This window comes from Leuciscus leuciscus, assembly GCF_965113295.1.
Source record: "Leuciscus leuciscus genome assembly, chromosome: 4".
Taxonomy (NCBI): Eukaryota; Metazoa; Chordata; class Actinopteri; order Cypriniformes; family Leuciscidae; genus Leuciscus; species Leuciscus leuciscus.
This window is the reverse complement of record NC_138728.1, coordinates 15,601,415-15,619,479: the sequence shown is the minus strand read 5'-3', so window position 1 is coordinate 15,619,479 and position 18,065 is coordinate 15,601,415. Positions and strand designations below refer to the sequence as shown.

General features: G+C 36.7%; 1 protein-coding gene and 1 long non-coding RNA gene across 3 annotated transcripts in view; one reads left to right on the top strand and one right to left on the bottom strand.

Moving 5' to 3' along the window:
* The window catches only part of snd1 (staphylococcal nuclease and tudor domain containing 1), a 176,705-nt gene that overhangs the window by 55,904 nt on the left and 102,736 nt on the right, over positions 1-18,065 (top strand). The window contains exon 16 of one of the 2 annotated variants that reach the window (XR_014205609.1): positions 134-1,324. Coding sequence is in view for 1 of the 2 variants with exons in the window: in XM_082167808.1 (XP_082023934.1) it covers positions 9,151-9,260 (110 nt within the window). In the remaining variant the exon portion in view is untranslated. Of the gene's footprint in view, positions 1-133; positions 1,325-9,150; positions 9,261-18,065 lie in introns of those variants that run through there. The other variant, XM_082167808.1, reaches the window with a different exon arrangement.
* LOC309497602 overlaps positions 1-18,065 on the bottom strand; it is a 173,546-nt gene that overhangs the window by 137,281 nt on the left and 18,200 nt on the right. The window lies entirely within an intron of this gene.

Here is an 18,065-nt window from a genome sequence, read left to right as displayed (position 1 = left end):
TACCCACACATGGCCAAGCCAGGGAAAGACACACCCAGCACTTCATAACCAGGCGTGACAGTTACAAAAGATTTCTATTTCAAACAAATTCTGTCCTTTTAATCTTTCTATACAAAAAATCCAGTAGTAAAAGGTGTATGCATTTAAATATAAAACAATTAAAGCTACAATATGTAATTTTTTTCGCCGCTAGGGGTCGCTAACCTCTTACAATAACAAAGGCGTAGGTTGATGACGCATAAGTGGAATTATGGAACTTGTCATCAAGCTGAAAGATCTAATAATGTTTATGTATGAGTGAATACATTGATGTTTTTAACATGACTGTGGAATGAAGCAGGGCACGATTGCTAATGAGAGACAGGTATCAGCGCCACACGTGAGTCCCGCAGATATAAAGGAATGAGGACATTTCATTCTACCAGCTCCTACTCGCAAGTGCTGAATTACTACTCACACAGGTCAGTTTATCTGACGAATTAAACTTGTGAGGTAACACAGCGCTGTTTCACTTGGTCTACACTATCACACTAAACTGCATTTGAGTGTGTTGAAAGTTATAATGTTATTCTATGTGTTAGTTTGTCTGTATGAGACTAGGAGTAAGCTAGATCAACATTAGAATAACATACTGATCATATTCTAACATTTCATCATGTTGAGCTATATATAACATTGATTAGTTTTATGTACATTTGCTCACCTGTCTAATAAAGTACATGCAAGAGTGTCTCTGTCAAGTCGAAGTTTGTCACGGACGTGGAGCTCTCGGCATCTCGAAAACGCCACGCTGATATTGATCCTCGTTTTAGTTCTCCTTTTGTCCCAAAGTCTGCTTGCCATGGTCCATAATGTTTGAATGAAACAACAACAGCGTGAGCGTGCCGCTAGACGTAACACAGTTGTCCACGTCTGTCGCCATGGTTACTATGGCAGTACGAGCGGAAAACAGGGATAACCCGGATATTACGTCATTGACAGGCGACAAGTGAACAGGGACGAGCCATTATTTAAAATTGGAATTTCTCTATAATTAAAAATCTTTGGGAACTTTTGGGATATTGTAAGTACACAACTGCAGGAAATATATCACACTCTGCAAGTGATTTTTGGATATTTTATTACAAAAATCTTACATATTGTAGCTTTAAGCAGGATAATTAAGCATGGAGTTTTCAACATTGATAAAAAAAAAATTGCACCAAATTAGAATGATTTCTGAAGGATCATGACACTGAATTTTGGAGTAATGATACTGAAAAATCAGCTTTGCATCACATTAATAAATTACAGTATAAAATATATTACCATTTTCATTGTTTTTTTTTAAGAAAAAAAAAATACATTCATTCAAATTCATACATTAGTTTGTGGCTTCAAGTGTTCAAATACTTTTTTGGACTTGCATTACTTTGCATTGTGACTGCTGTTTTCTAAGTGTGTGTGTCATCTCTGTATCCTGACTCCTGAGGTTTGCTCCCCTCCTCTGTTTGCCCTCCTGAGCAACGATCAGAAAGAAAGTTCACTTGTTTGATTTTAGAACAGTGTGCACAACAGTGTCCTTCCTTCCTGCCTATAAAGAGCAAGAGAGAGTGTGAAAGAGGGAAGACTGCTGTCTTCACTTGAAAAAGAAAGAGGGAGGAGAGGTTTGAAGGAGACATCAAAGGGGTGTGTTTCAACAGAGGTGAATGTGAGATGGGGCATCGACAGGAGGGCTCTTCTCTCTTTAGGGCGTCTCTGGTCCTGATGCAACTTTGATGAGCTGCTCAAAGCAAGAGCAGGTTCTCTGGAGCAGGCCATTCCACGGTCGTGTGTGTGTGTACTTGCAAGTTGGATACATGGTGGTGTTTTATGCTTTAATTATGAGAAATTGGTCTCTCATATTAAACACCATATATCCTGAACTTGAATTGAGCTATGGTGCTCTTTCAGGGTATTCAGGTTCTAGTCTGGAACGCAACCCTTTTATTTGAATCAGAAAGAGCTTTATTGCCAAGTGTGCTTGCTCAATCAAGGAATTTATCTTTGTATTGAAGCTTCCAGTCTTCACATGTAAATATAATATATAAGACGCATAACATTTAAGAATACAAAATATTAAAGTGTAGAGACAGATAGGTCTGAATAAACATTTGCAGACAATGGACATATTTACAGTATTGTGAATAACATGAATAAATTGGACTAAATGAATTTGCAAGGATATTTTAAGGATAAAAAGTGGGGAATTGAAAGAAACTGTTCCTGTGCCTTTCACTCTTGTGTGAAAACACAAGCGCCATCTTGTGTTTTCAGTTCCATTTCTCCTCGTTTATTGTCATCAAATGCATCAGCACTGCATTATCTGGGTTCCCTTTGTCTTTGGTGCCAAAGCTCCTACTTTTAAGGTCTGGCCTTGGTTGGCCTCAGTCCTGCATCTTTTCATAAATGGAGAGCTCTGTGGTTGTGCTCTGCTAATTCCTCAAGCAGAAGTAGAACATGTATGGAGAAGAAAGGTGCTTTCAAGAAGCTTTTAGAGAAGAGAGGAGACCCCCTAGTAATTTGTTTGATGAATTTAGTTTTCTTTCATGCACTGACGTATTTTCTGTTCAGGCAGTTGGGACGGGACATATCGAAGGGCTTTTTCCTTTGTTGTTGTTGTTGTTTATTATTATTATTATTATTAGCCATTAGCTTTTAGTTCCGATTATTTTGAGACATTTCTCATGCCAAAGCAAATGCCTAGTGGTTAGTAAGGATTGTATTTATATATAATTGATGCTAAATTGGTGCATCAACCATAAACAGCTTTATACAAGTACAGGTTCAATGTGAAAAAAGTGCATGTCAACTTACATCCTCCAACTGTGGCTTAGAATATTTATTTGCATTTGTACACTCCCATTCAAGTGTGGGGTTTGTAAGATTTATTTTTTTTATTTTTTTTATAAATAAATACTTTTATTCGACAAAGACAAAAAATAGATCAAAAGTGACACTAAAGACATTTATAATCTTTCAGAAGATTCCCATTTCATATACATGCTCTTCTTTGAACGTTCGATTTATCGTAGAATCCTAAAAACTATCACAATTCACAACAACAACAAAATGAAGCAGCACAAATGTTTTCCACAATGATTATAAGAAAAGTTTCTTGAGTACCAAATTAGCATATTAGAATGATTTCTGAAGGATCATGTGACACTGAAGTAAATTTCATTTTAAAATATATTAAAATAGAAATCAGTTATTTGAACAGATTTTCAATTAAATGCAGTCTTGGTATAAGCATAAGAGGCTTCTTTTAAAAACATAAACAAAAAAATTCTTGCCAACCCCGTACTTTTGAATGGTAATGTACATTTTTAATTGATGTCTGTTTCTGTATTTCACCACAACTCAAAACTGCTTTAAGTATTTTCATGATCAGATGGGAGACTGCACAATCCCTCTCTCTCTCTCTTTCTCATGTGGGTGAGCATAGTGAGAAACTGGTTTCCGAGCTCGAAACTGTGCTTGGTTATATAAGTCCAGGCATTTTTATTTGAAGAGATAGGATCTCTCTCCCTCACACACACACACAGTTCTCAGTTGCAAACAATTTTCACTCAAAGCTCTAGTGCTGTCACATTGTTTTGGCTGCGATGATCACGAATGGATTGATGTTAATGTCAGGAAGAGTGACCCTGTCGTAAAGGAGCCACAGTGACGCAGTGCATTACTCTGTACATCACATAACAGAGCGTATAGCTACGCTAAGAGCGTGTCATCTGTTTTCAGGCGAGAGAGTGTCTTGTCTGAGTGCTGCACTTTGTTGGTGATTCTCTTGAGGAAAAGTAGTGCGATGTTTTTTGTATTACTAACATGTGCTGTTCTCTATGTGGTAGTGCAGTCGAAGGCCTCGAAGTGCTTTTACAGAGCACTGCATTTTCGAGGTTTCTTTTGTCTTTAGTGCCAAAGCTCCTGCTTTTACAGTCTGGCCTTGGCTGGCTTCAATCATGTATTCATCTTAGATGGTGAAAGGACTCCAACATTTCCTTCATTTTATGTATATATATACACATACATATACACATACAATAATTTTAAGGATATATGTTAATAGTAATATTTTTGTTTTTTATTTTCTATACTAATTGCTATTTGTATTGTCTAAAATATTTCCATATGTGATCACGGTCTCTAAACTGATGACAAAATGCTTATCCAATAACCATGAATAATTCATTAGTCAAAAAGTGTGGGAACTCTTGATGCATTAAGTTTATTAACTGTTGTTTTGTCTTTTTGTTTTAATCACTTTCATCTGTTTTTCTTAGTCCCATAGTTCACACATCCATAAAATGGACATTTTTGGACTGAATCCCACATTTCCGCGCGTTGGTGGTGGTTTATGCTGGTGTACAGCTGCTGCTGCATGGCATCGGTCTGAACTCTCTCCCAGCTCTGTTTGAAGAACTTTGGGCATATTATGCAGAAGTTCTGTGAATTTTTTTTTTTGTGCAAAAACTTTTTAAGGAGAGAAAAGTCCTGAGTGTTCTTTTAAGGCTTATTCACATCATTTCAAATTATTTCAGGGATTTTTTATTTATTTTTTTGACCAGGAAAAATAATCATTTTATGACAAACAATGCAATTAATGATATTCAATAAAAGAAATACATTTCGGTAACACTTTATAATAAGGTTCATTAGTTCACATTAGTTAACTACATTAGTTAGCATGAACTAATAGTGAACTGCACTTATACAGCATTTATTAATCTTTGTTAATGTTAATTTCAGCATTTACTAATACTTTATGAAAATCTTGTCAACACTAGTTAATTCACTATGAATTAACAAGAAACAAACAATGAACAGCAGTATTTATTAACTAATCTTAACAGATTACGTATTGCTCATGGTTAGTTCATGTTAGTTACTAATGAACCTTACTGTATAGTGTTACCCCAATTTCTTAAAACATTTTTGCACGCACGCACGCACACACATACACATGCACATACACATACACACACCCAAGCCCAGCAACCAATAACACAATATTTATGATCATATCTTTAGAAATGGGCATTCCAAAAGTAACATAAGCCATGGCAGCAATAAATAAAATTAGTGCCATTCTCAGTCTGAATCACTTTGGTGCAGAAAACCCCTGCAGTCAAAATCTCCTCCGCAGACACACACAGACAGCTGCCTACTACTGTCAGGCCTTTATTACGACTTCACTTGAAGTTATTAGACACAGTGTTCCTGTCTTCAGCCGTCCTCTTTAAATCTCCTCTTGTCTTCTCTTCATTTTCCATCTCTCCCTCCACGGGAGCAGCCAGCAGTGTCTTCTGTAACAGAATGTTCTGGATGTTCCACTCGCTGTGCGCGTGTGACGGATACAGGGAGCAAGTTATGATGTAATTTGATGTTTTACTGTATATTAGATCAGGAGGAATTGTCAGAAAATATCACCCTGACAAAACACTCATAACCTAGCTGTGTGTATTTGAGAGAGCCTGAAAAAAGTTTAATCTCAGAAAGTCGTTGTCTCTTCCTGCATAAAACATGGAGCTGTCAGAATCAGGTCTTGGATGCAGAAACGCTGCTGCAACCATGTGTCATTTGCAGCAGTTATTTTAGAGATGTACTGGTGCTTTTGGGGTTTCTGTGCGTGTGATTGGCGATAGGCTGTGTTTAGCCTATCACCTTTCAGAAAATCTTATTAAACCTCTCCATCTTTGGGCAGGAGAGTGACAGCGATTTGTGCATGGTTTTCTACAGCTTCTGAATGCATTCAATATAAAAGTTACACCAGATAGCCGAGTTATAGCAAAATAATAAACATTCACTTCTCTCTTTCTCAGAAACAGAAGTTTTGAATGGACTAACACATGCTTGCAATGGTTTATTGACCCAATAACAATAAAATGTCATGATTCTCAGAACCAGCAAAATCCGGCATGCTTTTGGACTTTCACTCTTCTAAGTTAAATATAAATATGAAAAAAATTGGAACAATGGCATTTGGCTTTTTTCCTTTCTTTCTTTCTTTTACACACCCTAAGATGTAAAAGTTTTGGGTCAGTTAGATCATGTTTTATTCAGCAAGAATGCAAAGAAGTTTTCAGAAGTGACTTTAAGGCATTTATAATGAACAGTTATTACAAAACATTTCTTTCAAATAAATACTGTTTATTTAGAAATTTCTATTCATCAAAGAATCCCTAAAAAAATCACTATTTCCACAAAAATAATGAACCAAATTGGCATTTTAGAATGATTTCTGAAGGATAATGTGACGCTAAAGACTGGAGTAATGGCCGCAGAAAATTTTGGTTTGCCATCACGGGAATAGATTACAATTTAAAATGTTTCAAAATAGAAAAGTTATTTTAAATTGTTATAATATTTCACTATACTTTTGATCAAATAAATGCAACCACATAACAGTCTATATTTAAAATAATAGACAGGTTTCTCTGCACTTCCAATGCTGTAGACGGACTGTTTCTATTGTTTCTTTAAAAATTAGTCTGGTACTGGAGTAGTGTTACTTTTGACAACTACTAGTAACTTGGATACAAAACTTCTCGTTTCCTTTCCTGTAGTATTCCATGTTCCATGTCTCCTGTGAAGAACAGTGATATTGAGCACCAGAAAGGAGAGAGTAACCGAGCTAGTGTGTTAGTTCTCTGCAGGAGCTCTGCTACAGTCTCCTCACAGAAGTCACTGAATATTTTGGTAGCTGTAAATGTGGCTGAGGAATACCGAGGTGTTTTCTGATCATCTGTGTGTCTATATATCTCAGTAGAAACAAACACACTCTGAACTGCACTGAATTTATAAGGATGTCCTATCCAAGGGCTATAGGAGTAAAAATGCACCATTTCTTTGAGTTGAGCATCTAAATAACATTGTTGCAGACTGTCCATTAGCAATATACGACATATGTATATTCTACGTAAATGATCACAGGCAGCCTAATTGGCGCAATACTGATTCTGGAACAGGTTTACACGCAGCCACACATTTTTTTTTTTTTTATAAAAATTTTTGGTCAGTGCAGTTTTCTGGTCAAAGTAAATACTTTTATTGTGTAACACAGACTAATCGAAAAGCCCTCTGAACAGTTTCTTGAAGCTGACATCTGTGTGTGCCACGTGACATCTCTGAATCAGCAAGGCTAACAATTGTATGATGGTTCTGTTGTAATTGAGGAGGTCAGGATTGAACATGTTGAACTGCTGTGTTTTGTTCGGCGCTCGTATTGAAGCCCCGTGCCCTGCGGTGTAACGTCACTTTTCAAGGCCACGCAAGGAGGCGTTGACTGTTAGAAGTCATTACGTCTGTTCAAGAGAAAATCACTTCTACACACTGAACCTTTCATTGAGAGCTGCAAGGAAAAAAGAAAAAAAACAGTTTGAGACATTTTTATCATAACCTTGGAACTTTTTATAAATGGGATTTCAAATACTTCTCTTTCCAAGGCTGCTTTTTTATTGCCCGTGTCTCATTTTCCGAATTCTGCTTTGAGTAGATATAGCAGCCGTTCTGTAGATAATGTTTAAGATCTTAGGTTTTCAGGCTAGTTTCTCATGCATGTGCTCTTCAACCAGTTCACAAACGTCCGGCTCTGAAAACACTCCTGTTATTGTCAGAAATTGTGTTCTGCCTTAGAGTAGATCGGACGCCTGGAGCAATTTAAATGCTAATTTTGGGTCCATTTACTGACAATTACCAGATAATTGAGTTGTTTCAGTGATTTTTTCCCCTTTCCTTTCTCAGAGCTGGAGTATGCCGAATGACTGCTTATTGTATTTGTGTTTTTAGTTATTTTGGAGAATGTGGGAGGATTTCTATTATGATAAGATAACAAGCCTTTTGTACTACAGGGCGTTTTGCAACCTTTTTTCCTTTGCGACTAAATTTTGTTAGAACTCGTGCTACTGCCAATTTGCATAACTGATAAGTTCTCCATTTTTGTTGTGTATGAGATGCATTAAATGACAGACGTGGCAAAAGAGAAACGAAAAACAGTGCTACTCGTTTGAACAGCTCGACACAGGCTATTTATCAGCTTGGCCCAAAAGAGCCAATGTTTACAGACCGGTCTCAGTCACGTGACCACTAAACAGCACTGTCGGATCCAGTGAGAAGCGTTTGAGTTTGGTGCAGTTCTCTGATACAAACCACTAATTTCTCTGTGATTTTAAACTAGGATAACGCCGATGAAGTTGTGCTGACATTCTCAGCAACACTGATGCGGAAAACAGGAGAAACATTGAGCCACAATGATCCTGTTAAAGGCTTTTCAGTTCACAAATCAACCTACATTTACCATGGTTTTACAGCAGTAACACTTACTGGAATCATGTTATTGTGGTAGACGTGGGATATTCATTATCAAATTTTATTATAATTTTAAAGAAGACGTATTAAAGGTGCAAATATTTTATACATGAAATATAATTAGTCATTTTTATTTAGCTATATCAGTTTTTGTGAATTTATATTTGTACTAAATGTGTTTAGACTAAATACCATAAAACCATTCTAAAATACCATATTTTACCATGGTAGTGAGAGGTGCCATGCGTTGATTTACCTGTGGTTTATGATCTACATTATGGGTGCACCGATATGAATTTTTTTGCCAATAACCGATAATTCTTTATATTTGAAAGCCGATAACCTATATATTAGCCGATAAATCTAAATCAAGTTTTATATAATTTGAGAGTCTGATACAAAAAAGTCTCACCATTAAAAGCCATGTCCACAGCACACATTTATAATGATGTTCTCGTTATAATTTTATGTAGCCTATATGACAGACTTGTGCTCCACGTTGTATCCAATCATATTTCTAGCAATTCAAAACCATCATGGCGAACAGTGCGCATCTGAAGTGTCTAAAGGAATTAATCCATTATTTGTCGGCTTTAATATATCGGCCTTATTTGGCCGATAACTATAACATTAAAAATGAACATATATCGGCCAATACCGATATGGTGGCTGATATAGCGTCCATCCCTAATCTACTTGAATATAGTACATGAAATATTTTTGTTTGTTGCACAAATGATTCATTAAAAACAATATTTTCAACTGATTCATTACTAACACTCCGCAAAGAGACAACCCACCCTCACTCTGTGTTTTTGTGTGCAGGTATTGAGTGTCCGCGAGGGTCTCGAAACATGCCAGGTGGGATGCAGGTGGCAGAACCATACAGTGATGAAGCCATGCTGTTCACCAAAGAGCTGGTTCTTCAGAGAGAGGTAAGGCCTCCTGTCATTTACAGTCTGTTTCTGTCGCTTTGGTCTTCACAAGCTGTTTCTAGACTTCCCATTTCTATAGTTGATTTGACAGTGCCTGTGATGTTTGGTCTCGCCGGTCATTTTGTGACAACTATCTGTCCATTCTCTTCTTGGCCTGTCTCCTTGCTGCTGTCTTCACTTGAGATACTCAAACACATGTTGGAATCCAACTTGCTGTTTTTGTGCTTTATTCAGAGATAATGGCTATCTGTTTCAGTTACTTTATGAATAATGGTCACAGAAATTACATTTCTAGAACCACAGATATGATGGTTCAGACACTTAATGAGGAAAATCACTTGCCTGCACACTATTCTTACCTTTTCCTCAGGGTGCTTGACGCTGTGCGGGTGCTGTTTCCATTAATGTTGTGTGAATGAGGTTGGCGGTGTAGTCAGGCCTAATGAGGAGCTTTTTTAAGAGCCTAACTTTAACCTGCACTTTACAGAGAGACTGGACACAGGGACCTTCTGCTGAGAATTACAAAAGAGACAGGAAGTAGGAAAAATTAAAGTCTCCAGAGTCCTAATGACCTCTGTCATCTACAATGAAACTAAGCCTTGACTGTTATAGGAAATGGAAGTTCTTGAGGAAAAGAGTGGGCCGTGATCCACTTAAAGTGTGAAGTGTGTTGACACGTCGTGTGTGTCAGACCGCCAGTCAATTTTCATGGACACTAGACGCAATCATACTTTCATATGTTTTAAGATTACATGTTTCCGTGCTCATAGAATATATATGTATATATATATATATATATATATATCTTTTTTTTTAAGTTAGGGTTAGAATTTAAATATAAATGAATAAATTTTTTCCTAGTTTTGCTCAGCATAGAAATATCTCATAAGCTAGAAACTTTTTTTCATTTTTTTCATTTAGACAATCATCCAAAAATATGTAGTAAATATTAATATTACTAATTTCAGTTTATATGGCTGCTATACATTATTATTAAGAGACAAGTTGTCATAAGAAACATTCACAATAGAAATGTCCATGCCTTTTTCTGATTCTGGACTTGTTTTAAAATTTCCCACACAAATAATTTCTACAGTGAATCATTATAAAAGGTTTATAATATAATATAAAATGTAAGATTTGTATGTATATATCCAAATTTTGAGTAAATATCCCCAAAAAAAGAAAGTTCATGGAATATGCATTTTTCTATAAGGATTTTTAAGTTTCATAAACAGTGAATATAAATCTTTCAAGTTATTTTTAGTTTATATGGGGAATAACTTTTCTGTTTTTCTGAAATATGTGATTAGCTTAAAATAACTTTTTCTGGTAAATGCATTCTCTATATACATTTTCTCTTTTTTGTGTGTACACAAAGTATGAATTATGCAACAACATGAAAGTATAAAATAGATGTTTTCATCAAGTCAAATTTCATCATTCTTGAAAAAAAGTTTGAATTCTTTAATGAATTGTTTGGATGCTATGTAATAAAAATTGACCTTGTATCCAAATAACAAAATGTACTAATCTGCGCAGTGCAAAAACAAACATGCACTTGTTCACACTTTTTTTTTTTGTCCCGTTCTCCATAATGCATTTGTTTGTCCCGTGGAAGGCCGTTGTGTTTGTATTGCCCACTTTTAGCTGCATCCCATAAGTTGTTCCTCTCAATCTGGGTCTAATCTCTCATGATCTGAAGCACGTAATTAAACTGGCATGAGAGGCTGCATGTTTCTTCCACACACACCTCCTGCTTTTGAGGTTTCCACCAAGTGGAATTAAGACTGTAGGCTTTCGATTTCCTAAAGCACACACAGCAAGCTGCTACAGAAAGAGCGAACGCATCTGTGGATGTCTGTGCTGTGATATAGTCAGATTAATTAATAAATTGATCAAATTTGTATATATCAATCTTTTAAAGTCAGCAAATGAGGCAAAGAGAGTGTCCTGTTACCTGAATGTGACCCCAACATGACTCGACAGACTTTGTAGGGCTGATAGTGGTATGACAGTATGTATATTGTGCAATGATGTCAGTGTTAACTGCTAGAAATTTTACTGTACTGTTTATGCCCCAGAATATAGTTATGCATATTTCACTGGTTTTATTCTTTTGTTTTTAACTAAAGTGTTATGTAATGTGAAGCTGTTTTGATATGGATGCCAGACATATTGATTTATGAATAATCTAATCTTATGGTTTAGCATCCATCCAGTTCCTTTCTCTATGTGCCCGCTACATATTAGAATAGATTTTATTGTAATGGATAACTGTTTGTTTTTAACACATGATCAGTGATTGGGCACTGTAAAAAATACTAGGCCAATCAGAGGCTCAGGACTGTGCTCCCATGTGCTGAGTGCTTTAGTGTGTCACGCTGTGTGTGTGTGCGCGCGCTGAGGAACACACACACACGTATGGATACACTTTGTCCGAAATTAGGTTGAACTTGATGAGAGATAATGGATCTTGTTTATCTCTTTCTCTTCCTCCATCTCATTTCTTGCCTTAGTGGAGGAGGGCAGAGGCGATTGTGTGTGTATGTGCGTGCGTTCATGCAGTAAAGTGAGGGAAAAGAAGACCGTTGATGGCAGCACATGCAGAAACTCAAGCATGGCAGCTTGGAGAGAGAGAGAGAGAGCTGCTCGGACACAGTCATGACTCATCCTCATGTGTGCCGCCCCAGCTGCCTCTCACAGATAGTCCAAAAACAAATGACCTTTTTGTTCAAAATCTCCACATCTTACACACACCCGTAGTGTCTGAGTATTTCGTCTCGCACATACACGTAGTTTGTGAGTTGGCTTACTATCTTTACCACTTGAGTGTTTTATGTCTGGTTATGTTTATGTATGCATGATGTTAGTGGTTGACCAATATATGGGCCATATTTGGTATTTTTAATTATCGACTGAGAAGTTTTTCTATTTAGCCGATGTATTGTAAACTGGACTTTTATTCTGACTGCGCACACAACTCTCCCATTCTCCATCTTTATTAGTTTACAATCTCTATTTAACAGTTCGGTTTCTATTTTAATTGTTAATATTTGAAAGTTTTAACTAACAAGATGAACTGAAATGCACTACTTTGGTTTACAAATTTGAAGGTTGCTTACTGAATCAATAAAGTTAGACATATTGTGAGTTATGCATTATACAGAGCTTACAACCTTCTAACTACGTCTTGCTTTCCACCATTTGTTCAGTACTTTGGAAATAATTTGGCCCTTAGTGAAAACTTTACATCCTAATTTTATTAAGGCTTGACAAACGGCTGGTGCAACTCTACTCAAAATACTATTGAGGCGTTGATGTGGACCCCTTTGACTTGTGCCTGTAAGCAACCGCAAAGCAACACTCTGGCAACCACCCATTCAACCCACATCGTGTTGGCAAGTTCTGCACGGGCGAGCAGCACCATGGAGTTCTGCCATTACATAAGCCACACATCCCAACATTACTTAAGATTATCTCTGTTTCCATCTCTCGCTCTCTCTCTCATTTGCTCTGTGTTGCTGATCAGTGTAGCCCACAATCTCTCTCTCTCTCTCTCGCTGAATAATTAATGGTGTGTTTGACAGGCAGGACACACTCTGGGCGGCTGAGCTCCTCTGGGAGAGCTGCTGTGGTAGAGTCACATTAGAGATTTCTCCTCACCACACACATGCTCAAACTGCAACACGTCATAAACTCTGCCAGTGGCCTCTTGTTTCAACCGAATGCGGACATTCATGCATATTTGAAGCACGGCAGTCATGGGATTTTCAGATTTTTGCTCTGTTTGTCCTGCTGTCGCGATTTTAAGTATTAATATGCTGGAACTGAGTTCATGAGATTTGTCTCTGTTTGTATACATTTGGTTCCAATGTATGATTTCTCATCTATTCTCCAGCAAGGTCCTACAAAGTCTTTTGGAAATTTTAGTTAAGCCAAAAACACAACTTCTACCATTTATTTACTCATTCTCATATACTCAACAGTATAGATGATTTCTGAAGAATATCCTGGTACCTGATTCAGAGTTCCTATTCAAAGTCGTACAGGTTTGGAATGGTATTAGAGTAAGCAAATAAAGGCAGAATTTTCATTTTTGGCTGAACTAATACTTTGTCATTATGGATAAAACTGAATGGGGGAATTTTAGTATGGGAATATATGGGTTCACTGTAAAAATATGTAGTTGTGGTTGCCAGAAATTTACCATAAAACATACTGTAATACTATAATAATGGACATAGGGCAAAACATCATCAGGGTATCACATACTAATGCAATACACATTAAATAAATAACACAATGTAATTCGAACCACCATAACGTTTACTGATAACAAAAATGGAAAAACAAAATTAGTCAATTATAATTGTATTTGATGTGTAAGAAAATACAATTGTGACACTAAGTTTGGTAATTAATAGTTTTCACTTTAAAAAAACAGACATTTGTTTGTAGTTTACAGTAAATTAATTCATAATTGAGTATTCTTTACTTTATATTGTAAGTTAATCAGTTTTTTATTGGTATTGTTAAGCAGGTTTTACTGTACAGGTTTTTTTTTTGTATGTTCTAAACTTTGTCTGACATTTTCGTAGAGCATTCGAGAGGTAGCAGAACAGAGCTGAGTTTATTGATGGTTTTTTGTATTACTGTTTGTAAGAGTGAATATGTGGATCCCAGTGTGCTCTCTGCAGTTCAGTCCGATATCTGCTTCAATCTGTAGTCGTTCTGTCTGCTGTCTTCCAATCTTTCGGTTAAACTCCCTCCTTTTTTCATTCTCATTTTGTCTGAGAGCTTTTATTCTGTGAATAATTAAATCTTTTTGTTTCTATCCTTTTACTTTCTTAAACCCACAGTCTTGAGAGTTTTAGTCAGAACTTCTCTCTGGTGTGAATGAACTCACCATTTTAAGTGCTTATTTTGTTCATTCATCCTTTGCCCCTTTCCCCCCCTCACTCTCTCACTTATTTCTTTTTCTTGCTTTTGTTTGTCTGTTCATCCACTGGCTCAGTGTTCACTGTATGAGGTGCTTGCAGGGTTTTTCAAGTTGCTAGTTTGTTGCTAAGTGACTGGATGGAGATACAGAGAGAGACTGACTGAAACGAAGAGATGCAGTCATTCTTGGCTCTATGCTGTGTGAAAGAGTGTCTCTCTCTCTCTCATTTGTTCTGACCCCCTTGTGAGGGTGACATTTTGTCGCTTTTTGAAATGAGAACTCTAATAATAAAGTGTTGAGTCTTGCTCACCATTTCTCACTTTTTCTTTAAGCTTGGATTTTTTTTTCCTTCTATTTATCTTAGTCTAATTATCTAAATTACATGTTTTTGTTGTATTTTGCAGCAGTGTTTTTACTATTGTTTATATGATCTATTTGTTTTAATATTTTTTAATTTTCAGTTTTAGTAATTGTTTTTGTTTCAATAGTGCTAAACGGAGTACCACATTTGTGAAGCAAATTTGCCAAATTATTAAATTATATAAATATATAAGAATCCACAGAGCTTTCTGCGGAGTTGGGCTCATATGTGGGCAAACCAATATTGATTGACCCCATGTATTTTGGAACTGTAGATCCAGTCATGAATTATTATAGATTCTGTATCTTCTGGTATGCGTTTGGGATGGATACTTATCCGATTGTATGCTGAATAACATCTCTTCCCATGTTCCTGCGTAAGCGTGCTCCATGATCTGGAAATGCAGTTTCATCGCAGTGCTCATGGCAGTGTGAGATGAGGTGAATGTTTCCTGCAGAGGGCACACAGACCTCCACTGAGCCTAAACTCAACGCAGTGTGCACACAATTAGCCTCCCAGCTATTTTTTTTCTTGCTAAAATAGAAGCAAATTAAAATGCTGTCATTACCCCTTCCATGGAGGGAGCTGTGTCCTAAGGCTGCTGGCCATGCAAATGAGACACTGGTGGCTTTCGCAGAGGCCCCTGTTGCAAAAAGAAGCACTCAACGTTGTGTGTGTTCTGGATAAAGATGCAGGATGGAATAGAGCTCGATGTAGTGTGGTCCTCCATCACAAGATCTCTAACAGGAAGTTTTCCTGCCTTTGAATGCAAGTGGTTGTTCCTTTTCAGTGCATGTGTGCTGAAAGGTGTTAGAATTGTATCTATTGTACAGATTTTTTTATTTTTTTGCACAGTGCACTTGCATACCTAGCAAATTTTTGTCCATAAATGATATTGCTGAAAGCACTATAACCGTTATCTTTATTTAATTTTTTAACTGTAGATCACAAAAGTGTATTAAGTCAGCATGAAGCCAAAACCATTTTGCTTTCGACTTCAGGCTGAAAGAGGAAAAAAACTATGTAGATGCTTATCCAGTGGGCATTTTTTTTTTTTTTTTTTTTTACTATGGTACATACCAAAATTATATCACTTTTGAGGATGCTTTTTGATCTGAACGTGAAGTGAAGGTCAAGATCATGTATCCTGATACATTAAATATGTATTTTTTTATTTATTCATTGCCATAAGCTTTATTATTCATTCAACACTGAATGAAATTCAGTTCAGCTGTTCTTTACACAATATTTTTTTTTCTTCTATTGCAGTATGCCCTTTTATCAGTTCACAAAAGGAGAAAAAAACTGTCCCTCTTGCACTTGTCCAAATAATGATCAATGGCCAAGATCAGGATTTTTGCTGAATAATAATAAAATGTCCCTGTTTTTCACTAATCCCTAGCGTATGCCCTGGGAACACTTGGAAAATATGGTATGAGCCGTGTTGGATCATTTTGTGATACTTATTTTTAATCATTTTTTTAAAGCTTCAAGCTGGTTTCTGTTCACTGCCATTATATGGATGAACACAAGCAACTTTTAATTTTCTCCTTTTGTGGTCCGTAAAAGAAAGAAGGCCGTACAACATTAAAGCAACACCAGGGTGAGTAAAGAATGACTGAACTTGAATTTTTGGATGAGCTATCCTTTTCTAGTGGCTTAAAATTACCACACTTTGTCTTTTTTTTTTTTGATCAGTGCATTACCCCTGTTTGTGTCTGTTAGCATCTGCCGGAACTTGTTTTTGCTGATTGAACATGCTGAATCAGTGTAAGAATGTCTGAAAAAGTGACATGCTGTAATCTGATGACTGTCGACGTTGGTCTGCGGTGTCGATGTGGTGTGAATTGGCCTTTAAAAATGATACTTTGCCTATAACAGTAGCCAAAAACAATGCCTAAAAAGCTATTTGACTGTCAACCATCACTCATTAACCAGTATCTCTTTATGCTATAAATATAGGTCAATACTGATTTCATATTGACTTTAATGATTAGTTTTAATCACTGTTACAGACAGTATTCATCAGTGTTCAGTAAAACTCCAGTGGCTGTGTGTAGACCTGTCCTCTTTTCTCCTTTAGCGTTTCCAGGTGCCAGTAGTCAAATCCCTCTGTGTCCTTCCAAACAGAGGAAATGCCCTTCCAAGAGAACCCCACTCCATAGACTCTCACACACGCACACCTTTTGTCTTTTTTTATTAAAGAGGCCACGGGTACACCTTTCATTGTGATCCGTTTTTCATTGCTTGTCTGTCTTTACCCCAGTAATGTCACCATGACCTAAATACCATTTTCCCTTAAACTTCCTGTCTCAGGGCTCATTTCACCCAGTAAGGGCTTTATTTCATTTATATGGCAATTTATTTATTTTATACAAGGTTCCCACAGTATTGCAAAACATTGAAATATTAGGGAATTTTAAAAGTGTGTTTTCCAGGCCTGTAAATAGATGATAAAAAATTGATAAATACAGTAAATGCAGTAAAATTGTGAAATATTGCAACTTTTATTTCTTTTAAAAAAAAAATTTTTTTTAATGTATGGCATCATGTGATGGCAAAGCTGAATTTTCAGCAGCCATGACTCCAGTCTTCAGTGTCACATGATCCTTCAGAAATCATTCTAATATGCTGATTTGCTGCTTTTTTTCTGTGATACCGTAATACTCCCCCCATGATTCTTTGAATAGAAAGTTGAAAATAACTATTTATTTAAAATAGGAATCCTATGTGAAAGTCAAGGTTATGCGTCCTGCGAAATGGAAAAAAATACACACAAACAAAAACTCAAGGACCCCAAGTTTTTGAACATTGTTCTGCTCTAAAATATTTTACAGTTCATAGTTTGCTGTTAAAATAAATAAATACAAATAAATAAGATTTTCTTCCTTTTAGTGAGTCTCAAAAGTTTTGATTTGTCATGTCATTCAATATTTTCCAATCAGTTCTTTGGCTATTTCAAAGCATGTTTCAAGACCAAAAAAACGCTGTCTAGGTTGCCAGCACACTAGGTTTTGTAACACAGCCATTGTCTTTTTGACCTCTTTCCGAGCGCCGGCTTTCAGCAAATTCCTGAAGTGGCCTTGAGAAGGAAAGAGATTTAGTTAGTCTTCCTCATTCATACTCCTATCCTCGGCCCATGACCCTGTAGCGGGTCATACATGTATGCGTGCTTGTTTTATAAGGCTGCTAAACTGATTCAGTGCTTTAATCCAGGCGGCCATGTTGTGTGCCCGCTGTTCTCAGGTGCTTTATGACATGACTTTACTGAGCCGGGTCAGACACTCAACCACATAAACACACACACACTCACACTCATGACAGCTTTATTGTTCAGTCCCTCACTCTTCTGGTTCCATCAAGACATTCCTTAGCTGTAGCCTCAGATGGAAAGACAGAACAGAATGATAATTGTTGTAATTGCTGAGGGAATTAAACAGCACAGACGCGTTGATGTAACGCTCCTCACCATTTCCATCCACTCTATCTCACTGTCTTTCTC